Consider the following 24,634-nt stretch of genomic DNA (forward strand, 5'->3'; position numbering starts at 1 on the left):
GGAGGCACACGGCACGCCCGGGGGGACCCGGCCTCTGGGGAGGCGGCTGAGGGCGTGGAGGCAGCAGGCGGCCCCACAGCCGAAAGGGACGCCCCGCGCGCGAGAACCCGTGCTTAAAACCTGCAAAAGCGCGGCAGCGCAGCGTTGCCCCGGGCTCTGCGTAACTTTGCCCACTGCGCCCCCGCGTGCAAAGGCGTCCCCGCGCACTCACACCCTCACTCACCCCGCTCCCCCTCGGCGGCTGCCTGAGCTTGCCTTTGTATTTCAGTGGCAGCGAAAGATAGGGCAATTTGAGCCAAAGCGGGAGGGGTGTAAATTGCGTAAATTTCCCCCCCCCCGCCCCCCGCTCCAGCTACCGAGGGAGAACGCCGCGTTCTCCCCGAAAGCGTCCCCTCCGCTCCCCTCTGCCCTCCGGTCTCCAGCTTCTTCACTACAGTGGACTGAGGACGATAAAGCACAACCAGATCGATGAGCGGTGTTTTGTTTTTTTGTTTTTGTTTCTTTCCTCCCTGAGATCACGACCTCTCCAAATCCTATCCCTCAAAGAGCCGGGTGGGGTTGCAGAAGGGCAAGTTATTTCGGGGGGCAACAGCACCCCTCGCAAGGCACGCGTACGGCCTGGCGGGCGCCTCGCCGGGCTCCGCGCGGCTGGGCAGAGCGGCTGGATTATGTAAGTAACAGCCCTCCATGTGCTCACCACCATCTGTTAATATCTTGATATTGGAAAGTTCGGTGCCTGAGGCAAAGCCAGGGTTGGCGGCGCGAAGCTCCCAGCCTCTTCCACTCCAGGACAGGGAACATACCTCCTTTTGATTGTTTTCGCTCACTTCCATTACATCGGGTAGTAGTGTGCCCCTTCAATTTCTGACAACCAACCCCCTCTCCCCGCAGGCGTATGTTTGCGGGGGGAAGGGTGAGCTTCGAGGTCACTTTATTGTAATGAATCCTTTTGATGAATTGATATATTTCTGACAGTTCTAGGCTCCTTTAGGCATTGTGGTTCACCCTTATTGGGGCGGGAGGTTTATTATATTTAAAAATTACTTTTTCTGCCAGCACCCTGACCCCAAATTCTTGTAAGGGTTATATTTCAACTTCTTTGGAGTGATTCGCTTCTGTTTACTTTCAAAGCTGTTGGTTAAACAAACATCACTCGGGAGGCTTCTAAGCAGTGGGGTTCCCAGGAGAGAAATGCCACAGCTGCTATTGCCACTGATCTTGTGGCATTTCACTCTTTCCCCATTCAGACATTCAGAACAAATCCAGTTTGGGCTTGGCGTCACACTGGGCACGGAGGTGGGGGGCGGGGGGGGGGCGAGGAGAGAGAGAGAGAGAGAGAGAGAGAGAGAGAGAGAGAATATGGAGGTCAGCCTGCCTCTAGACAGCCTGAAGCAGGCCGGCCTGCACCCTGGGTTTGGTTTTTCTTTCTTTCTCTTCCCCTCTTCAGGGTGCTGGTGGTTGTGGTGCTTGGTGTTGTATACGTGTCCAGGTAGGATCTCTTACATCCTTCTGAAATCCACGCCCACCTTTGCCTCTCAATCGGATCTGGTTGAAATTCCCAGAGTTGGTTTGTTTAGGACCTGATGACGATGGTTTGCAAGATTTTAAATTACTTAGAATGCAGTCTAACAGCTTTAAGAACGACCGGGGGGGGGGGGGCGGGGGGCGGGGTGTGACACACGGAGGAAATAGCAAGGCGAAGTGCATTTAACCCAGAAACAGATGCACAAGTGATTACTGCAAGTTTGACTAAGAATACACAGATCACCTTTCAAGATAAATAAACAAACACAGCCTGCACCGATGGGGTTTGTTGGACGACGGGCCAGAACTTGAGTTAACTTTTAAGTTTTTGGGGGTTGCGTTGGCAGTGGGTTGGAGGAAGGGATTGACCCGTAAGCTTGGCCACTGGTTTCAGAGATGGAGCCAATATCTAGGCGACTTGTCGTCTCCAGGCTGACTGATCGCTTCTTCCCTATCAGAAAACAAACTGGGAGTTGCCCGAGATAGGGGACTCGGGCCTCACGCCTTGCTCCAAAGCGGCGTGAGACCCGGGAGAGCGCTGCAGCTCTGGCCGGAGGTTGCCAAGATCCTGGCCTGTACGTCTCCCCGACAGTCGGAGACAGAACAGGGCCCGGTGTTCGCAGCTCTCGGAGCTGGGCTGCGGACCGAGCTCGCTCGCCCAGAGCCGCGCGCGCTCCTATTTCAACCCGCAGCTCCTGCGCCCTAAAGCCGGCTGCGTACTGCCGCCGCCGAGCGTGGCGAGCCGCGAGCCTCCGCGGCCGGGGCTGGGGGTGGGGGCGCTTCCTTGTTTGCCAGCCGGGTTACCCCGACTTCGACTCGGGCCTGCCTTCCCCAGGGAGTGATAAAGCACTTACTGGGGCTCGCAGGGAACTTTTCCCGCAGTCAGTTACCGAGCGTAATGTGTGCAAAACGTGCATCTGAGCGCTAGGTGCAATTGACATAAACTTGTGGGCTACAGTTCGAGCCATTCCTTCGAGTCTGAATCTTTTCTCTCTCCGCTTTCTTTCTCCCCCCTCTCCCTCCCCCTTCCTGCCCTCCTCCCTTTTAAATGTCAAACTGAGCAGATGGTTTTAAGGTGTGGAGGGCATATATCCTTTACTCCTACCAGTTTATGTGTGGGCTGGCTCTAACCTAGGTACAAACTGGGATACTTCAAGAAAATAATAGGACGGGAAAAAAAAGAAAGGAAGTAGCCTTGATCTATTCACAGAACCCAAATTTCCCTCTTCAATACACCCGCTTACCTCGAAAGGACCCAACCAATAGAAACATTATTCCGTCCTGCATCTAATGGGCATGTTGATAGATTATGTTCCCAGCCTAAATAGTCACATCTCGATTAGAACACTTGATACAATAACCGATCCCTGGAAGTGTGAGTGGTTTGTTTGCTAGCGTCTGTTCTTTCAGTAATGGGGTGGAGGGAGTATCTGCAGGCAGCTGAAGGGAAGGAAGACTCAGAATGAAGGCTCCGGATGCTCAAGCAAGTCTCTTTTCTTATCTGGGACACCTAACCTGGCCGCTTGATTTTTTTTTTTTTTCTCTCTCTCTCCTTTTCAATGTTTGGATCCCATGACAAAAGTTTCCTGCAGGATATAGACGTGGCCATATTATCATCGCTATTCTTATTCAAAGAGAAGACTTCTTCACAGTTTGATGAATTTGAGGATGAAATGGTAAATGCCCTAGGAAAGGGGTGTGTGTGTGTGTGTGTGTGTGTGTGTGTGTGTGTGTTGCAGAAGCTGGTGGTAGTATTCGGCCCCTGTAACACACATCAACACTGTTGTCACAGCGCAACATGATTCAACCTTTGATCGGATTAAATTCGAGGAACACACGAAAAATTCTTGTCCCCATACTACCTAATCCCATGAGTTTCTGATGGACTAGGTATGAATGTATCTGCTTCGCAGCCCTTGCAAGTCCCAGCTTTTACAGGACCTTTAGGTCATAATCGCGGTTGCTTCATTAAAAGCCGTGTACTGTGCCGGGAGAAAGATCTTTTCTGGCTGCGGCTGGAAGCTCCGTCCTCTGCATTTGTAACTTGCAAACCCCCGAGGAGCTCTTTAAGAGCCACATTATCTATAGGAATCTTGCCCGTTATTTTTCATCAAAGAAAAGTCAAAACAAAGTGAATTTTCTATGCTTTTACGTTGAAACCCGAAATTTAAGCGTTTGCAGTTCCTTACCTAATGAATTTTAAAGTTTGTCACCAGGCGTCAAAACTGTGTAACTCCTGTTCGAAACCTCTTTCCCTGGTTATTCTGGGGTGAGTGAGTGAGAGGTAACCGCGAGGTAATGTTTGCTAACATTTTCTTTAAGGCTGCTGTATCTACTATCCAAATAAAGTTGTCAGAGGTAACCACGGGCAAGTGTTCTTCTTAATAATTTTGACGGGACGTTGACTGGGACTCAGTCAATGCTGGTCTTCTAATACGAGATTCAGCGGAGCGGCTGTGAAACTTTTGGCACCTATGATTTTAATCCCAAACCTACCTGTATTTTCCTGTCCACCTCCCCTTTAAAAAGCAAGGGTGACATATAATCTTGATACTACCTATGACCATTTTAAAGGTGGAATGACTTGAGGATCCCCGCTCCGTCCTGCTATACCACCCCACCCCTAAAAACTCCCACTTTTTCTCCAGAGTACTTTTCCGTGCCTTCCTTCACCCGAGTCCGAGAAGCGCTCACTCTCTTGGTCACGGGGCGAACTCGATCAGCTGTGTCTGGGAAATGAAGGGGGGTTAAAAAAAAAAAAAAAAAAAAAAGAGGAGCCGCGTCCTGGAAGAGCGAGTCCGAGCGGAGCGCGGCTCGCGCAGTCGCCCGCGTTGCACAGTGCCCGCAGATGGCTCGCTTCGGCCTCGGCGCGGCGATCCGGTGGCCCCGAAGCAGTGGCAGGGCGGGGGGTGGGGGCGGGGTGGGGGCCGGGGATGGAGGCGAGGGAGGGGGAGCGCGGGGCCCCTCTCCCCTCCTCTTTTCCCAGCCCCTCACCCCCACCCCTTTCATATATTTTTTTTTTCCTCCCAAGTTCTCTTGCCTCGCAATCCCCCCTTGAATCCGAAGGCGCCTCGCGATTGGGTGCTGGGGCCGGGTACGTCAGTCAGACTGTGACGTGCAGTCTTCCTGTTTCCTTCAGCTGTGTCTTAAAGTAAATCTTGTTGTGGAGCGCAGCCCTCAGCTGAGGGAGCGCTCTGAAATCATACACCATTGCAGCAGGCAGAGCGGCGCGGCGCGAAGCAGCTCCTCCGGGTCCGCGCGCTCCCGCTCGGCTCCCCGCTCTCGGCTCCTCCGCTCCCCTCTGCGCCCTTCCTTCTCCTCTTCTCTCCCTTTTCTGCTCTGCTCTGCTCTCCGCTCCTCTGCTCTCCTCCTCTCTCTCTCCTCTCCCCTCCCCACCCTCTTCTCTCTCTCCCCTCTCTCTCCCTCTCGCCCGGATCGGCTCGCTCGCTGTCGCACAGACTCACCGTCCCTTGTCCAATTATCAGTCATCACCCGCAAGATATCGCCGGGCGTGAGCGCGCGCGTGTTTTCCTCTCTCTGCCGGCAGGAGGAAAAAAAAAAAAAAAAAAAAAAAAGGCTCGGTCCCCCCTGCTCTCTGCACCGCGTAAGTATCTCCTGTCCCTTCGCCAGTCGCCTCCCCTTTTCCAGAGTCACTTGTACCGGCTTGTTCTTGAATGAGAAGAAAAGGGACTCCCAGGACTTACACCCGTGTAAACATTTTTTTTCCCCCCCAGGAGAAAATGGTGTTATTTACATGAATCATAATAAAATAGCCTCTAAACAGTTTCTGAGCCGGAGCCTCAGTGGGACTCAGCGCTCCGCTCCTCCCAGTTCCTAAGAGTAAGTGATCCGCTTGGCTTTTATTTCTTTCTCTTTCCTGCTGGTGGCTGGGGGTGGCGGTGGCGATGGGGGGAGGCTGATATCGCCGGACTTGTCGCTGATCTTGTCACCTTTTGTGTACTGTGTCTGGGGTGTGCGGGGGCGTTCGCTTCCTTTCCTCCTTTCTCTCGCCCTCTCTCCTCAGCAGAGGGGACCGCGAGGGGGACAGGGTCGCTTTTTGTTTGTCTGGATCCCCGCTTTCCGCCAAGCCTCATCCTTATCTCCCCGAGTTAAAACTCCCAGGCTGGTCCCCACGTCCTTTCTCTTTGTCTAGTTTATTATAGCTCCCTTTCTCCTGGGCTCTTCCGATTTGCCTGTCATTTGCATACCTTTCACTTCTTTTAACCCCGGCAGCGGGCCCGGGAGGAGGGAGGAGGGGAGAGGGACGGGAGAGGGGGGTGCGCTCTGCTACTTTGCTCTCTAAACGCTGTCGAAGCCGAAATGTTGAAACCGCGGCTGGAGCGGTGGAGAGATGGTCCCGGGGAACGAGCGCGGCGCCCCTTTGCTGAGCTCCAGGGGGCAGGTCAAGTTGAGTCGGGTGAGGCGGCACCGGCAGCCTCCGGGGGTCGAGCGGTGAAGGCATTGGGGCCCCAGCGCCTCGGGGGGACGGGAAGATCGCGGTCCGGTGGGGGTAGGGGCAGCCGAGCCGCGAGGCCAAGTCCCTCGCAGTCGTCGCTGGCAGGCTGTGGTGTCCGGCTGCGGCGGTCTTGCCTGGTCGGGGTGGTACCTACAGTTTTGCCCGGGTGCGGAGGACGGGGAGGGAGGGAAGGAGAGGTGAGAGTAATTGTTACCGGGAAGAATAGTGCGGAGGGCGGGCGGCAAGAGCTGCCGTCTTCCCTGAACGGACAGAAAGGGGGCTGCTGGGGGGTGGGAGCTTTGGAGGGGAGACATCACCCCGAGTCCTGTTTAGCAAGTTGTTGGTTCTTCTTGAGCGCCAGCCGATTATTCATCCTGCTCAAAGTGAACGTTGCTGGAGAGTGCGGATTAGGGATGGGGAGGAGAAGGGAGGTAAAGGGGGAGTAGATTTGGAGAGAGTCGAAGGTCTCCCGCCCCTTCTCAGCTTCTTTGGAAGTTCAGCGTCCTCCAGGCCCGCAGAACAAGAACTGGGAGGAGGGGTTGGGCCATAGTCTTAAATAGCCCAAGGAGACTGGTTGGAGTGTGAACCTGCTCCTGCTCTTGGCAATCCAGAACCCTGCTCCGCCTGGGGGAAGGCTGGGAGCTCACCTGCTTGTTTTAATCTTTCCAAGAAGGTCTGTGTTGTCTCCTTGAGCTTATAAAAACAGAGCAAGCACAGGATGGCCTTCTCGCAAAGTCAAGGCTAGAAGTCTCTCTCTCTCTCTCTCTCTCTCTCTCTCTCTCTCTCTCTCTCTCTCTCTCTCCTCTTCCCCCACCTATACCCTCCCTGAGAAAAAAATAATAATAATTCCTTGCCTAAACTAGGTAGGCAGAGGTCTATTTTAGCAGAGTGCGCATGAGCAGGGCCTGACAGGTGTGTTGTGTCAAGAAAGACAGGTGCAAGTTTCCTCTGTGTCTGTGTGTGTCTGTACAGTTCCAGACCACAATGTATGCCCCAGGGTTGTAGAGGTTTATGAATTTATGGTTGCCCTGGTTAATAGGATTGTCTAGGCTAATGGGAATGGGCTGTTGTTACGTTTTGAGCCCTGCCATGTGAGTTCTTTGGTTGGGGGTGGGAGTCAAGTTGGTATGTGTTTATTTTTCTTAAAGATGTTAGCAGGCTGCTGCTGAGGCTGTGTCAGGCGCTTGTCTGCCAGGCGGCTGAAAGTACCCCCACTTCAGGCAGCAGGTGGAGGGAGATTGACTTTCTCTTTGCTTCCGTCCAGTTTATGTCTATCTCCAAGGTCTGTGCTGGAGGAGGCGGGGTGAGAGCTGTCGTGTGTGTGTGTGTGTGTGTGTGTGTGTGTGTGTGTGTGTGTGTGTGTGTTTTCTGGACAGCCGTGGATGGTGTGTATAACTGCCAAGAATACCAAAGTCAGTTTGAAAGTGTTACTGTTGTTAAAGCTTATCTTTTTTAGCGTGCTTTCTCTCTGCCCAGAAAGAATAGGTATGTGCATAAACTCTTTCAAGTCATATGTTAAATATTCTCATAAAGTAGAATGAGCCTGTCATTGTACCAGACATGTGCCAGATGTCCTAGTTATTACTTTGATGGAGAAGGAAAATCTCAAGTACGTGAGAGGTAACTGTGCTTTTTCTATTCGATGCAAGATGTGGGCAGTCAGTTCTATGAAGAGTCTCTTGCAAAAACTTCTTTGTATTTTCAAAACGAAATAGGTTGTATGAGGTCAGGAAGAAAAAGGAGAGTTTTTAGGTTAACTCGTCTGTACACACAATGTGGATAATTTTATATACACACCAAGGTAAGGGCTATGGCTTGATGTGTGAGGGAAGGTGTCGAGAATTAATGTAAGCGCTATATCTGCCTTCTTAAAACTTGACCTTTAAAATTTTTTTTTTTACACAAGTTACTTCTTGAGTTGCATAGAATTAGGTTAGATGGTGAATAGTTTTTGCTGGTTGGTGGTGTTGCTTGAGTGGTGATCATTTTTTCATGAAAACGAGACAGTATGTGTCATTTATTCTTTAGATTTCAACATCAGAGTTTCCTCTAATACTTTTCTTGGATGCTTTCGAAGTGCTTTTGTAATTAAAATGTCATATACAGATATGTTCTTTTGCTTTATTTTTAATAGGGGTTATCCATGCTTGGAACTTCCTCATATTTTTATGTGTCCATTATGCAGAATTCTGTTTAGTTTAATCACCACCTCGTGGGAAAAAAAGTCATGCATACTTAACATGCATCTTTGTTCTCACTTTATTCATTTCCTAACATCTTTCCTCTACAAGTAGCACTTGCAACCTTAAAACCTAAGCTAGCTGTCAGTCTAGCTCCTTATTTGTTCAAAGTGCAAATAGACCTTTTCCCTCCAATTTCTTATATCATTTCAGACATTGTCTTGCATTTGCAACTGCTAATATAAGGAATTATTTAGGTTCAGGGTTAACAAAAGAAAGCATAAAATGTTACTGATTTTATAATATGAAGATGGATTGCACATGATATGTTGTTATAGGATTCTAATCAAGTACCTTTATAAATTGGAAAGGACATTTACAGAAGGAATTTCTTAAACCTTATTTACTAGTGTATTCTAAAGCTTCAAAGGACATTTAGAGTATTTCAGATTTCCACGAGGAGAAAAACGTGTTTTTTCGTGAGATTATTTCTCACTCGAATTTACCATTTGGTGAATTAATACTCTTTAAATAAGTAGAAATGAATATTTTAGGCACGTCTTGGGAAATGTTATATGTTCGTTTTGCTGGCGAAAAATGTATGGAATTTTTGTTAGGATGGAGGAATTTTAAATAAAATGATTATGATTTGAGAACGCTCATGATAAGGAAATTTTAAATCTGCTATAAGATTTTGACAATACAATCTTAGTTAATTGAAGTATTAGCTTATGTCAAGTGAGTTCTTCACAATGAACATCAAAGGCATTCTTAACCTGATAGTAGACAGAAACACCTCTGAAGGAAAAGTTGCTAATGAGCAAAAAAATGACCTCTGAATACAGTGCGGGGGGCAGCTTAGTGATTTGGAAGGGGGCGGGGAGTTATCTAAATCAAATTCTCTGATTTTTACCCCCTTGAATTACTGATTTACAGATTGATTTAAAATGCTGTCTGTTAGTGATATTCCATTTGAAATTTCATAACCATGTTGACTCAAGTACATGAGAGGCCCACTTAAAGGTTGTTTTCTAAAAGAAGTAAAGTGTAAGCTTAAGAAATTCTTCAAACAATTTTCTCAACAAAGACAGATATTTCAAATAATCCAAATAGGAAAACATACCAGCCTTACACACCTCCTGTCTCATAAAAGATTTATCTGAACTATCTGGATAATGACCATCCTGAAACACTTCTTTGTCCAGGATTTAGACTCCAGAGAGACGCATAAAAGTTGCACCCCCTCCCCAAAATAAGTTCTTTATTAAAGTAAAGGCATGTTACCACTTTCTACTTCAATTGGAGTGTCCCTTCAAAATTCTTTTCTACTAACATGAAGTTACCAGCGTCCTTAGGATCATGTTAAACAGAATAGATAATTCCAAATTAAGTGAAGAACCTTTCAGAGTAGTTACAATCTGACTTGATTATACCTGGATGTTTGTCCTTGTATTATCTTTTCCTGGGAAGAATCTGCTATGCTAAGATGTCAGTTGTCTAGGAATTGTTAAAGCATTTATGTAGGTAAATGCCAAATGATGCGACAAAACACTTAATACTAAAAAATATTCTCTACGGATCTTCACATTCATTAAGGAGGAGTTTACAGGAGTAGAGTACGTGTATCTGATCAATAATACATTTGAGCTCAGATTTAACATCAGTATTTCTCAGAATACTTGCTGATATGACTGCTGAACAAGAGGTTTCATATTGCCTGGTTAAACTCAAAATGTTAAAATTAAAATATCAGAAGATGGTAATGCTGGGAAAACCAGAAGGCAGCAGGAAAAGAGGAAGACCAAATATAAGATGGGTTGACTCCATAAAAGAAGCCAGAGGCAGGAGTCTGCAGGAGCTGAGCAGGACTATTGAGGACAGGGCACTGTGGACGTCACTCATTCAAAGGGTGGCCAGGAGTCAGATCTGAGTCGACGGCAGGTACCACACACAGGAATCAATAACAACTGTAGATGGAACATGCTGGCTTAGTACATATATTGAGAAATAAAGGAATTAAAAAAAAAAAACCTTAATGAAGAGGACGATATCAATGATAAAGTCATTCCAGAGCATTCTCTAAATTCTGAACTAGGGAATCACAGCAATGCTTTGAAAATGTTTTCAAGTGATTTAATTTATATTATAGTCATTTAACAGTGTGTTTTCTCATGTAGTGAATATAGTTACATATATATCTTGTTTGTGAAATGTGCTAGCTAAGTACTGTGCCAACCAGTTCTAGTTATTTAATCTTGCTCATAGCCTTCATAGGTTATAAGCACTACTACCTTTATTTCTAAGTTTAGGGCTAAGCTATATGGAGAAATACATATTTATTCGTGGCTAGTAATATAATGCCTTGTCTTGCTGGATGACATAATTTTTCCTATTTTCCTCATCGGTTTCCTCGTATTTATTATGTCTCAGCTGGACGTTTTACAACAAGACCTAAAAGTAATTAAATTCCCTTAGCCCCAAACAGAAACGAATCATTATTTAATCTAAAAACACTGACCGGTTGAGAGAGAATTGCAAAAACCAGATTAGTCTGGTGAATTTGGAGGAAGTTGCAGGATATTTTGTTCTAAAAAGACCCAATAAGCTTGTTCAACACTTCGTCTCCATTGAAGGGGAGAGCATCATTTCTTCTCACCTTAGGAAGAGCGTAGCCCTCCTCTTGGCTCCAGCATGAGGCAGGGATGCAGCTGTTGATACCTAGGCTAGATGAGAGGAAATGCAGTTCATGAAGAGGTAAATGGCAGTTGGGAAAGGAAGGATGCCCGGGGATGACCTTGTGCTTGTCTCTTATTCCAGCATGTTGTTTCTGAGCCTCTGTTACAGAGGTGTGCTCCCCATACAGAGCAGGGATGGGGAGGAGGAAAATCCAGTTTGGGTGTTAAGGTGAACAAGGGGAGAAAAATCCTGCAGAAAGTTTGTTCAGTGTTTCAATTGGAGATCCATGTGCTTTTTAGGTAATATTAAAGAGAAAAAGATTTGCACACAAAAAGAGGTAGAGTTTTAAAATAATGGCAGTGAACTCTTTTTGGAAAGCTGATATACATGCAGAAAAGACCTCCCTCCCAAATACACGAGTCTTTCTGAGCTTTGAAATAATTTATCTTTTTTTCTTGTTTATCTCAGTCTTTCCTTTTTTCCCTCTCACCTGACAGCTACACCTGATTTATCAATTCTAATGGGTTAGTGAAAGACTTGTCATTGCATTTTTGTACTCTGAAACCAATTTTATTATGAATGTGTGAGGGGTCTCAATTATTCTGAATTCGATTTTGAACCTAGTATTGAAGTTATTAAGATCTGTTTCCATTCCAAATTCAGGACATTTTATCTTCAAGCATACAAAAAAAATGTATAAAGAGACATCATACTGCTTATGTCTCATGATACTCTAAAACAGGCTCTTTAAAAATGTTGTATCTTCCTGGACTGCATGATGAAATCTTTCTCGCTTAAAATAAATACACACTGCCATCTAAGCATTGAGCATTTTCTTGATTTTTTACAGGTTTTTTCATGCTGAAATTATGCCTATTTGCATGGATAGTCATTCTTTAAAACTAGCCACAGATGCAGTCCTAGGGAGCACGTAGATGTTTTTACAGGTGAACCGAAAGAGATGGGAGCTGTTCCAAACACTGCACGCCGCCTTTGGCAATAGACCCTGTTATTGTGAAGATGTGCTCTGTTAAGCAAACGTGAAGTTTAATATTAGATAAACCCTGTTTGAAAAAAAAAAGTCTCATTTTCTTCATAAAATGTTAATTGTAAGCAAAAAGATGTGACATCTTATGTTTATGCCAAATTTGGGGTTAGCATCACTAGTTAATCAGTCACAAAACATGTCAAGTGCCTTTTATAAAATGCAAGGAAGGATGTTCTCTTTCTATAGTGTATTCCCAAGAAACAATGGAAGTTCATAGGCAGAGAGGGTGTTTCTCTTTCTCACATATATTGGAGTGATGTTATTTTCTTTCTTCTTTATATATCTTCATTCAGTCTCTTTTTTTCCTGTTTGTGTTTTTTTTTCCCTTAAGTTTGGCATAAGAAATACAATTCACAAATGATGTACATTAAAGAGTTTCTCTAGGCAGGTGAGGTGTCATTTTGGCCAATTTTAACAGAAGAAAACTAGTCCTAAAGATGTATTTAACCTTGCCCAGCTAAATTTATTAATTTCTAAAATGTGGCAATGTCCTTTTGCAGTGAGTCCAACTTTGTAATAATTTAAGTCACCAAAAGGACATCATGAAAATTTACATTCTCATACTTCCATTAAAATATAGCTGTAACAGATACCATCTTTAAATGTGATATTACCAACAAAAATACACAGCTATGCTAAATAAGCAGACTTGTAATAAGAGTATTGGTGCATTTATTTCAATGTTAAATGGACCATTTATGTTTGAAAGATGCTGATGGGGATGTTTGTTTCACATGTGATGAAAATATTTTAAAATTTAGTAACAGTGTGTGTGTTAAATAGTTGCATTTGTTTTAGTGTCTTTTTCCTTTTATAGCATTAAAATCACAAGAATTTCAATGCAGAAATGGAGTTTTTCATCCAGATTTCACGCAGCCTCAAAATTTAACCTTATTTCTTAAGTATAGCCCACTTTCATCTTCTTTTGTAATGTGAATCTCAATGCCCAAAATTTAATCAATCGGTTGTCAGAGGCTGTGTACTTATAATCTACTGTTTCTTCTGAAGATAAACAGTATCATTTTAGGCATTTGTGAAAGAGAATCATATTACTGGTGCTTAAGCAGTTTTTGCTTTTTTTTTTTTTTTTAATCTTAATCCATCTTAAACCAGTGGAGCAGAAATATTTAAAAATGTTTCATTTCAAGCAGAGTGCATAATAAATTGCAATAATTGTAATGTGCCATAAATCCCAGAGCCTATGCATTTTGCATTTGATTCAGGATTGAGGTCAGGAAATTTGGAGAAATTTAAAGAAAATGATTCATCAGCCCTTTTGTTCTGTTGGCCAGGGTCCCGGGATTCTTGAGCTGTGCCCAGCTGACGAGCTTTTGAAGATGGCACAATAACTGTCCAGTGATGCCTGACCATGACAGCACAGCCCTCTTAAGCCGGCAGACCAAGAGGAGAAGAGTTGACATTGGAGTGAAAAGGACGGTAGGGACAGCATCTGCATTTTTTGCTAAGGCAAGAGCAACGTTTTTTAGTGCCATGAATCCCCAAGGTTCCGAGCAGGATGTTGAGTATTCAGTGGTGCAGCATGCAGATGGGGAGAAGTCAAACGTACTCCGCAAGCTGCTGAAGAGGGCGAACTCGTATGAAGATGCCATGATGCCTTTTCCAGGAGCAACCATAATTTCCCAGCTGTTGAAAAATAACATGAACAAAAATGGTGGCACGGAGCCCAGTTTCCAAGCCAGCGGTCTCTCCAGTACAGGCTCCGAAGTACATCAGGAGGATATATGCAGCAACTCTTCAAGAGACAGCCCCCCAGAGTGTCTTTCCCCTTTTGGCAGGCCTACTATGAGCCAGTTTGATATGGATCGCTTATGTGATGAGCACCTGAGAGCAAAGCGCGCCCGCGTTGAGAATATAATTCGGGGTATGAGCCATTCCCCCAGCGTGGCGTTAAGGGGCAATGAAAATGAAAGAGAGATGGCCCCGCAGTCTGTGAGTCCCCGAGAAAGTTACAGAGAAAACAAACGCAAGCAAAAGCTGCCCCAGCAGCAGCAACAGAGTTTCCAGCAGCTGGTTTCAGCCCGAAAAGAACAGAAGCGAGAGGAGCGCCGACAGCTGAAACAGCAGCTGGAGGACATGCAGAAACAGCTGCGCCAGCTGCAGGAGAAGTTCTACCAAATCTATGACAGCACTGATTCTGAAAATGATGAAGATGGTAACCTGTCTGAAGACAGCATGCGCTCGGAGCTCCTGGATGCCAGGGCCCAGGACTCGGTGGGGAGGTCAGACAATGAGATGTGCGAGCTCGACCCGGGACAGTTCATCGACCGAGCCCGAGCCCTGATCAGGGAGCAGGAAATGGCCGAAAACAAGCCCAAGCGAGAAGGCAACAACAAAGAGAGAGACCACGGGCCAAACTCCTTACAACCAGAAGGCAAACATTTGGCCGAGACCTTGAAACAGGAACTGAACTCTGCCATGTCGCAAGTTGTGGACACTGTGGTCAAAGTCTTCGCGGCCAAACCCTCCCGCCAGGTTGCTCAGGTCTTCCCGCCTCTCCAGATCCCCCAGGCCAGATTCGCAGTCAACGGGGAAAACCACAACTTCCACACCGCCAACCAACGCCTGCAGTGCTTTGGTGACGTCATCATTCCGAACCCCCTGGACACCTTTGGCAACGTGCAGATGCCCAGTTCCACAGACCAGACGGAAGCGCTGCCCCTGGTGGTCCGCAAAAACTCATCCGACCAGCCCGCCTCCGGCCCCCCCGCGGGCGGCCACCACCAGCCGCTGCACCAGTCGCCTCTCTCCGCCACCGCGGGCTTCACCACGTCCACCTTCCGCCACCCCTTCCCCCTTCCCTTGATGGCCTACCCGTTCCAGAGTCCATTAGGTGCTCCCTCTGGCTCCTTCTCGGGAAAAGACAGAGCGTCTCCTGAATCCTTAGACTTAACTAGGGAGACGACGAGTCTGAGGACCAAGATGTCATCCCACCACCTGAGCCACCACCCTTGTTCACCAGCACACCCACCCAGCACCGCGGAAGGGCTCTCCTTGTCGCTCATCAAGTCCGAGTGTGGCGATCTTCAAGACATGTCCGAAATCTCACCTTATTCGGGAAGTGCAATATCCTTTGATTTTCCCCTCGAGGAAAACAAGTCAAAGCGAAACAGGCCTCCCAAAGGGTCAGGTTTACACGCTGTGTACCATAATGTAGATTAGCATCTTCTTAAGAATGCAGTCTTTCGTATTTTTCAAAGTAATAAGCTTTTATCCCACTCGAGGGGCACTTCTCATGGCACAAAACCTTTCCACTAAACCAACATCTTTACAACTTTCACAAGTTAATTGCCTCGAAGAGCTGGTAGTTAATGTGTGCTTTTTCAGCAGAGTTTTTTCCTCTCGTTTTTCCTGTATTATCTCCTTAGCCTTTATTTTTAAAGAGTAGATTCAGAGATGGGGAGAAAAAAAATCTCATTGTAATATTGAATTTTATCAGATCTATTTTTTAAAAGATGGCAAGTTTTGTGATGGAGCGAAGAGGGAAGTCAGTTTCAGATCCCTAAGTTTCCGTGTGAAGAATTCTCCCTTTAAGGCATCTACAGGCCTCTGGGCCTTTTAGAGAAGGCCTGATTCAATCTTACGGAGAACACTGTCCTGGTGGGAGGCTACAGGGGACAAAGATGGATGTGGGAGAGGAGTTAGATTCTCTCTTTAATCTTGAAGTGAGACCCGGTTTTTTTAAAGGAAATACACAGGTACTGATTTATTCAGACGGCATCGGTCTCTCGTTCACCCAAGGTCTGTTCTTTGGGCCTGGTGCAGCTGCCTCCATGCATGATTAACCTCTGTTCAGCCATACACAGAAATCCTTTGTCCTAACGTACACAAAGCAAATTATTTTGGAAAGCGAGAGAGCACAATTAAATATAAAACTCAGCTGTATTCGACTTAAAAAAAATGGCTCTTTTTTATGACTCTTTTACATTTTGAACCTGACTTTGATGTAGAGATGCCAGTTATATTTTTTATTAGACCTGTCCTGAACTCTAGCTATTTTTAACTGACGATTTTTTTTTGATATAAAATTGTAAATTTAGCAAAATTTGTAAATTGGTTTTTGCAGTAAATTTTTTAAAATCTCATGGTCATTGGTGGTTTGGTTTAGTAGAATAGTAGCATTTGGGGGCAAGTAGAGGCACGTTTCTTTTCTAACAAATTGCCAGATGGATATAAAATTTAGCAATTAAGTTGGCTATTGCTAAATTGAGAACTTTGAGCAATCGTCTTGATGACTAGAAATTGACATTTTAGTATCTAAGCCCACTCCAGAGGCTGCCACGTAAGTGCAAAGTCCCAGCTCTGGTGGAAATGTGTTTTCCTAGGTGGCAAAGGTCATCCTTCCTGCCAACATTTAGGACACTGGCAAAGACTTCTGATAGGCTTATGGGAGCCACTAGTGTGAGACCCACTTGGACAGTAAACACAGAGTCTCTTTCCATGGTGAGAAGGAATATAATCAGGTCATAAGAGAAAGGAAGAGAAAGGTGTTGAAGACTTAGATAAAGAAATAGAAATTGAGTTTCGGTTTGGTTGCTGATTTAACTTATACTTTTCAAATATCTAAAATTTAATCCGCTGGAATAGAGCTGTGCCGAGCACCATGCCTTAACCATTACGAACAGGCAATAAACATTGGTCAAATGATTGGAATATAGCTGCTGTTGATGAGATGGCAATGAAGACACAATAGCTTGAATTTTTTTTTCTTTTACCTTTTGCAGGGAGAGCATCTTCTGAGGTTCAGACCAGGCTACTGTCCAGGGCTAGACCCCATTGCTCCTCAGAGATCCCTTACTTCATTGCGAATCCAATAGTAGTTAGTGATGGTGGATCCTTTCTCTCTCTCTTCATATCTCTCTCTCTCTCTCTCTCTCTCCCCACCCCTCCCTCTTCCTCTCCCTCCCTCCTTTTGCACACACAAAGGAAAGGAGCATGCCCATTTTGGTGAATATTTGAAACCAGAATTCCAAAGTCCTATAGGTCAATACTAAACCCTTTACCTCAAGATGCAAGTTTATGGGTTTTTTTTTTTATTAGACTTTTCATTGTAACCAGATAATTATGCCTGTGGTATGTGCGTGTGTGCGCACACGTGTGTGTGTGCGTGTGTGTATATGTGTGTTTAAGTAAGTTGGATCTTCTAGGAAAAAAATCTTTTAGATTGCTTTAAGTGTTGGCCATGCTCATTGTCTCACCCTGTCTAAATCCCCTGAGGAATTTTGAGGATTTGAATTGAAAGAAGTTCCTTTTATTTCTCCAAGTATTAAAGACTTTAAAGAGAATACAGTTGCTGCTTCTTCAGATGAATAACTTCTCTCTCCTACCAATGTAAGATTCTGTTGAACAGTGGTGGTTTGGAAATACCTGTATTTGTAAGAATTGTTACTTGCTTATACCTGGAATTATCTTTTCACGTAGCTAAATAATTCGGACTTCCTGTTGCAATTAATGATTACATTTTCCACCTTCTAGCCTTCTATTCTGTTTCTTTTTTCCTTTCTACCACGTCACACTTAACCAGTTTTCTCATTGATATATTATTTCTTGGGAAGAAGACAGGCAAGCAACCTCTCCTATCGTCTACATAATTCTGAAGCCAGTGAGGGTCTAGGTGTTTGTTGGGAAACTAGATCCACCTTTCTCTCCTCTCCACCTTTGTATGGCAATGGGTTCTTCCCTTGGTTTACCTGATGGTGTTCAGGCAAAATTCTCAAGCTTTTTGTTTAAAGAAACCTCTGAGGATCACAGTGAGTGATATCTCACTTAAGTTTTAGGTATTCAAGCTTATATTCAAACTTGTTATACAGTTATTTTTAGAAAAAAATCAGTAGAAATTAGTAGAAATGAGATGAAGTGGTACCACTAGAATTGTCATTATTATGTTTTTATTTTTAGTTGATGCTTTTCCAAATCATAATAAATAATTTAATTCTTAAGGAACAATTCTTTCCCACTCTAAAGGGCATCATATGTTTCTCTGAACAGAGTAGCCAAGATAAGTACTATTGAGAACACCAGCTTATCAGATAAATCCATTTTAAGTTCAACGCATTAAGCATATATGCTCTCTGTGAGAGAACATGCTCCCTTATTACCCCTTTTAGTAGAAAGGAAATAGTGAATACGTACATGTTAAACTGAATGTCAGTACACCTGCTCCAAGAGCTCAAGTCTTGGTTATAAAATATATATATATATATATATATATATATATATATATATATATATATGTTCAGTATTTTTGCAAATGAATCTATTTAATCAAATATTAAGTTTTATTCAAATTCCAAAAGAAACAGCCAGCCAATTGTTTGTCTTCATAATGTTCCTTGTCATTCACCCTCTTTGCATCTCAAGAAAAATAGCCTTGTTTAGGCCTCAAACATTTGCATGCACCCAATTAAACACAAAAGGATTATAAGCCATTAAGACGTGCAGGTGAAGAAACCGAGCCTGTTCTCTGAGACAGCCAGCTTTCGCTACTCAACTTTTAGGGAGAACATTAAAAATACTTGAAATTTAGAAAGGAAAATTATTTAGTAATTTGAAACTAAAATTCAACTGGAAAATGTGGATTAAAAACGAATTTCTAAATGTGAAATAAGCTATAGAAGTTGATCTTTTACATTTTTGGAAATCTTGTGGGGGCCATAGTAATTCTTTTTGCTATAGTAGCTACAGGAAACATGTATATTAAAGATGAAAAGATTCTGGGCTCCTACTCCCTCCCCCACATTATGAAGGAAATAAATTTTTTTTTTTTTATTTCCATAAAATACACATTGCACCAGTTCTGTTGAACTTCTTAGTGGAGCAACAACTTGCTCTGTCCCTTTTGTGAAATGAGCGGGTTTAGACCTTTTCTCTCCATTTCAGCTTTCTAGGGGGCAAGGCTCACAGAAACAGCAAATCAGGGCACAAGGAGAAAGCTAAAATTCTTTGGGTTTCAAAAGTGGTTTCGAAAATGTAAGTAAGCAGTCCATTTGGTTAGAAATGCAGCCTGTAAAATCTCTAGCCACAATGCAGAGTTCAATTGGGGAAAAAAAAAAAAAAAGAATTTTCTGCCTCCAGCCTTCACAACCTATTATTCTCCCATTTGCCTTTTTGCTGCCTCTGCTGCTGCTCCCGCGGCTGCCGCTTAGGTAAGGTTATATTGTGCTTGATAAACAGACAACACTGAGATTCTCAGGTTGTTTGAACACCGCTACGTTCAGCTGTAGTACTCTACTCCTCTGATCTTTTATATTCCCGAGCAGATGTCTTTCATTAATTTATGGATTTATCATCTTTTCTTTTTTTTTTCTTTTTTCTTTTTTTTCTTTTCTTTTTTCTTTTTCTTTTTTTCTTTCTTTTTTTTTTTTACACCTGGCAGCTGTCTCAAGTTTCAGCAGTTATTGTCTATTTTGCATTACACATAGAATTGAATGTCATCTGTCTTCACAAAGCTATGGCTAAGAGAATTGAGGCAAAGCCACATGAGCTGCCTGGACAGATCTTGTTTGCGTTCCATCCCCCCCCTCACCCACCCCCCTTTACCTCCTTAATATTTATTTGTGCTCATTTTCTTTCCTGGCCTTGAATGGAGCTTAGCTCGTGTTCAGTACAGCTGTATGTTTACTGAATCTATTCCATCATGAGTCATTGTGCGTGTGTAAGTATCCTGGAAACAGCTAGTGCTTTCTTGGAAGAACAGTTGCTTTTCAGCACAAGCACTTAAAAGGGAAATTAACCAATTGGTCAGTTCAGATTTATTTTGAGGAGGAAAAAAAAGGATTATCTAACTGTTGGCTTTTAAATGTTTCATTAGCTATTTTTAATAGTTTATTAGAAACATATATTTTATGGGAATTTTATCTCAATTACACGATGAGCAAGAGATAAAGATTTATTCTGTGTTCCATTTCGGCTGATCGATTCCAAGTATTACCAACAGGAAACGTTTTAAAGCAAAAACAGACTTGAGAAATTCGAATCAGAATAATTTTTCATGAAATAAAAAGCCTCTAAATCCCCATCAAAATAAGATGGATGATTTGCTTTGTCTTTTAAATAAAAAGAACTAAACCATCTCAGCGCAATTTAAATGTATTGAAAGCTTCAGGAAGTTTTGGTGGCTCTATAAACCATCTGAGAACCACCACAAAACAATTTGTTTTGTATGAGACCAAATTTTAAAAGATTTGGGACTTTTCCCCGCCAGTAATTAAATGTTCGAGGTGGTTTTAATATAGCCATCTGAGGTGGGGAAAAAAAAAAAAAAAGATTAGAACTCAGATCTGAGAATGTTTGTCGAAGTTTGGACTTGCCTGAAACTCTTATCACGAGGCAATAGGAGACAGCTTGCAACTATTATTTCACTTATCCATTTGGACAGATGGTCCTGAAGTGTACTGCTCCCCTTTCGTCTTCTCTATCTGTCTAATGGAGGTTACTGGAGGGCCTTTCAGCTCTTTCCTTGGCACAAAAAGTATGTCAGTCATAAATTATCATCTTTGTAATCATTAAGGATCTCAAACAAAAACACAAGTTCAGTTAAGCTGCTTTGGCTTACAGATATAACATCGAAATTTCTTTCTTTAGTGTTTATTTTCCGTGAATTAAAAAACAACAACAACAAAACACCTCAATATTTAACTCTTCTATTTACAAACCAAGGTGATCTTTTTAAAAATGTGCATGATATTGGAGGGAATGCTAATCACCTTCTCAGCGGCATATTTGGTTAAATACCCTGTTATAAGCAGTCAAGAGCTTATCAATATTAGTTTGATTATGCTTCTCTAGTAACTTTCCGATTTCCCTCTTTTCTAAGATTGGTCACGCTGTACCCCGTGCAGGTCATTTGAGAACTTCTACGTTTCCTAAATATCTGTGTTTATTTGACCTTTTTTTCCATCAGGTGTGAGATATCTGTTAGGTAGGAAAGCGCGTGTGCACACATACACACACAAACACACACACACACATCCTTATTTTCTTTTTCTCCTTATTTTTTCCTTATTTTTCTCAGACTCTCTTTTAAGAGAAAATCCTTAGAGAAGCTTCTAGGAAGGACCCTTAATTGACCTTGTGGGGGACCACATTGATTTTCTCCACGTGCATCTTCATTTCTGATAAATTATAAAGCCATTAATTTGCTGAGGAAATGGCAGGGCCAGGCTGCGGCACAGATGTGACCAGAGCCATCCCAGGCCTGAGTCTGCTGAAGAGTGCCAAGAATCCGGGGGAGAATCAGGAAGCCTGGATTGTTATGGTTAGTCTCACATTCTCTTGGGAACTGTTTTAGTTGCTGCTGTTTACAGATCTAAAAGGTAATGATGTTTCCAGATAAATAGGCCTTCTTATTTGGGGTAAGTGGCCATTTATTGATCTGCTAACCCACAGTTATTGATTTGTTAGCCCCAACCACCGCGCCACTCTCCAAGGAGTTAACTATAAATCCGGGAGATGCAAATTGTATTTGGTTTTTGGATCGTTGCTTTAACAAAAGCGACACCCCCTCCACGTTCTCTCTGTGCCAAAACTACCCCTCCCAAATTTTAGCTATTATTTAAAAGGAAACAATTAAGAAGATACAATAATAAGATAGGAAGAAAGTGAGTCAAGATGCTCCATTAGATTAGCACTAAAAGGTAAAATGCGAAGCTTGCCTGACAGTGTTCAAAATAATGCATTTTATGTTTTCACGTACATTAGGATAATAATTTGATGTAAACTGCAGAATGTGGAGAGAAGAATAAACAGAACTGTCATTGTGAAGAAGGAAAAACTCTCAGGATAAGAGTCGCGTAGCACGTTGGGTGCATTTGTCTCCTTAGCAACAAGTGAACGTATAGCTAGCATAAGGACCTCAGACGGGGGCACTGTTTTGCCGCCCTCGCCACAAAGTTAGCCAAGGTCCTGCAACTACATTGTGTACCCTCACCAGGACACTTGGCAATTTCTGACAGACGATGGGCATTTCGAGCAAACGGCAGCAAGCTAGTGGTGGATTCCACAGCCAATACCATTTACCCTCCAGAATTCCCACGGCTGCCTGGTGGGCCTCCAGACTCCCGGTGGTGGGGAGGTGGTCTGTCCTTGTGCTGAAAGAAATGTTTTCCTTAACCAATTGCATCCTACATGCAGGAAGGATTGTCGCCCAATCACTTGAAAAAAGCAAAACTCATGTTCTTTTATACCCGTTATCCCAGCTCCAACATGCTGAAGACCTACTTCTCCGATGTAAAGGTAGGGACATTTTGTATTATTATTTTTTTCAATTTCTGTGCATGTCCTCGTGATTTCTACTCTTGGAAGTTAATGGAGATGAGTGTGGAATCAGTTCATCGATACACCTGTGTCGTAATGGATTTAATGTACTTGTTCTCTTGTCTATTGCCAGGCCAAACAAAGATGTCCCTTGCGTATTAAGTCCAGGAGACTGGTATTAACAAGTCACATGAGTTTCCAGTGTAGTCGGGGAAACTTAGCCTGTCTTTATATGTCTTAGTAACTTCTTGGAAGAAATTTCAGCTGGTACTGAATGAATGTGCTTTAGAGGGTGTTTTTTTTTTTTCCTCCCCTCAGCAACAGTAAACTGTTTCTGTTTTTGTTTCTGTTAGTTTCCCCATATTTGTGCTTATGAAAGCAAACTCTAGCACCTCTTTTTCCCCCTGTCGAAAAAGGAGCGTACATTGAAATTCTCTATGCAGTAGCTGCTTAAAAACAAAAGTGATGATTGTCTCTTATTTACAACTTAATTTGTTGTTGATGTAGAGTACACTGAGCATAAGGAGAATGAATAAAGTGACAGATTCAGGACACATTATTCAAATGAGGATATGAAAGCTGTCGGCCCTACAGCTGCAGCCTCCCTCATTCTACAGAATATGGGGACCTCCTGGTTCTGTGTGTGTGCGTGCGTGTGTGTGTATGTGTGTGCGAGCGTTTTAAGTAATTGTTTGCATCAACTTGATGTTGTGTTAATCATCTGTAACTTTTTAAAACATAGATTGGGTTTTGATGATGATAATGACACGCGTGGTATCATTATCCAAGGATCTTGCTAAACATTACATTAGCCGAGATTAGTTTATTAGAGTTGGGAGCTTTCTCCCCCACCCTCCCCTGCCCACCCCCATATGTACAAGTTCTTAGTTCTGCCATTGAGAACTCACGAGCTGCCAAAACACGCTTGCTTCTCCACTACTTCTTCTACGAAGAATGTTTTGTGCCCGATGCCCACGTCGCTTGGTTGGCCCCTTTTGCGGGCCAACTCATTTCAGTTTCCTTCACTGATGTTTTATTTGGCCTTATAAGAAAAGTTCTGTTTTCCCTCCTGTTTGCTTTGAATTGTGTATCAACTTCAGCCTTTTATCTTTCTCCTTCCCTGGCTGGGCTCCTTAAGTGGAAGGCATGTTTTCTCCTCATTCAGTGCCAACAAACTGGGCAGGATGAGGAATGCTGAGAAAGGCAGCAACTTACATGGCCGGTGTAGAATCATTAAGCACAAAAAAAAAAAAAAAAAAAAAAAAAAAAAGCTGTGTGACACAGTAGGCCAGGAAAAGAGTTTGGACTAAAACAGACCAATGATAGAGACCTTGTCAACTGGTTGAAGACTAGCCAGTTTCTAGAGCCCAGTAGAACCTGGCAGAGTTCTTCCAGAGAATCCTCCCAGCATTGTGTACACGTGTGTGTGTGTGTGTGTGTGTGTGTGTGTGTGTGTGTATCCATGGGAGTGAGTAGCCACGTGACCTCCTTTACTCTTCAATGCACTGGTTTGCAGTGTTGTGATATAATAATGACAATACCTTATATTTACATAGCACCTTTCATCCAGAAGGCCAAAGAGCTTTACAAACTGCATGCATAGGGGTCACTTACCTGCCATTGAAACACAGCCACCTGGAGGGTGGAGAGCAGCAGCCGTTCTGAGCCAGCAACACTACCTAACAGTAGATGTAAATATCAGAAACGTTCGTGCTTTTCTGCGTGCGCGTGTGTGTGTGTGTGTGCGCGTGTGCAAGGGGAAGGGTGGGGGAGATGTTTGATCAGCAGCTTTATAGATACTATGCAATGTCAACCCACAAGAAATTGTTCCCATACCCTTAGAATACATCCAGTAATTCAACTTTTCGAATAATCATTCATGCTATATAAATAACAATTAAATACCTGAGTGAATATTTTATTTTAAAAAGCACTAATATTCAGATTATAGAGTCCTACCATACTCTCTACATACTGAAAGAGAAGGCAGTTAAAGTGTACATGAGTCTGGTTAACTCCCAATTATCCACTCTAATGGAGGGGAAACAGTAAGGCAGAAAATCATTGAAGGTCATTTCTAAATTTTTTTGAATGAAGTATACATTTTAACTTTCCTAATTATGTTTTTTCTTTGGCTAGCAGTAAATGTTTTTGTGTTCCTTGAGCTTACATTGATGACAATAGAAAGTCATATATAAAAATGGAAGGGACAGTCCAGGCAAGGTGTTCCAGAAAGTTTCTAGAAAACAATGGCAGAGCATTGCTGGATCTCTTTAATATTAAGGAAAATCCAGAATTTGAATATTGCCAATGAATATACTCACACACACACGTGTGTGTGTGTGTGTGTGTGTATTGCATGTGCATATATATGTATACATATCTATGTCAAGATATAGATATATAAATGTGGATACTTATTTGCAGATAACTAGATGTTTCTATATATATGAATATACAATCCAAAGTCTTATTTCG

At 43.3% G+C, this 24,634-nt stretch overlaps 1 protein-coding gene across 8 annotated transcripts in view; it reads left to right on the forward strand.

Annotated features, from left to right (window-relative positions):
- Positions 1–647: 647 nt before the first annotated feature.
- PROX1 (prospero homeobox 1) overlaps positions 648–24,634 on the forward strand; it is a 53,030-nt gene continuing 29,043 nt past the window's right edge. For 2 of the 8 annotated variants that reach the window (XM_016166476.2, XM_016166484.2), the window contains exons 1-4: positions 5,062–5,128; positions 5,259–5,364; positions 13,177–14,968; positions 22,028–22,135. In XM_016166476.2, the coding sequence (XP_016021962.1) occupies positions 13,244–14,968; positions 22,028–22,135 (1,833 nt within the window). In that variant the 5' untranslated portion in view covers positions 5,062–5,128; positions 5,259–5,364; positions 13,177–13,243. Of the gene's footprint in view, positions 671–2,699; positions 3,201–5,061; positions 5,129–5,154; positions 5,365–5,426; positions 5,942–6,249; positions 6,654–13,176; positions 14,969–22,027; positions 22,136–24,634 lie in introns of those variants that run through there. The other 6 variants (XM_016166478.2, XM_016166483.2, XM_016166480.2 and 3 more) reach the window with 6 other exon arrangements.

The sequence above is a fragment of the Rousettus aegyptiacus genome, unplaced genomic scaffold, assembly GCF_014176215.1.
Source record: "Rousettus aegyptiacus isolate mRouAeg1 unplaced genomic scaffold, mRouAeg1.p scaffold_m13_p_17, whole genome shotgun sequence".
NCBI lineage: Eukaryota > Metazoa > Chordata > Mammalia > Chiroptera > Pteropodidae > Rousettus > Rousettus aegyptiacus.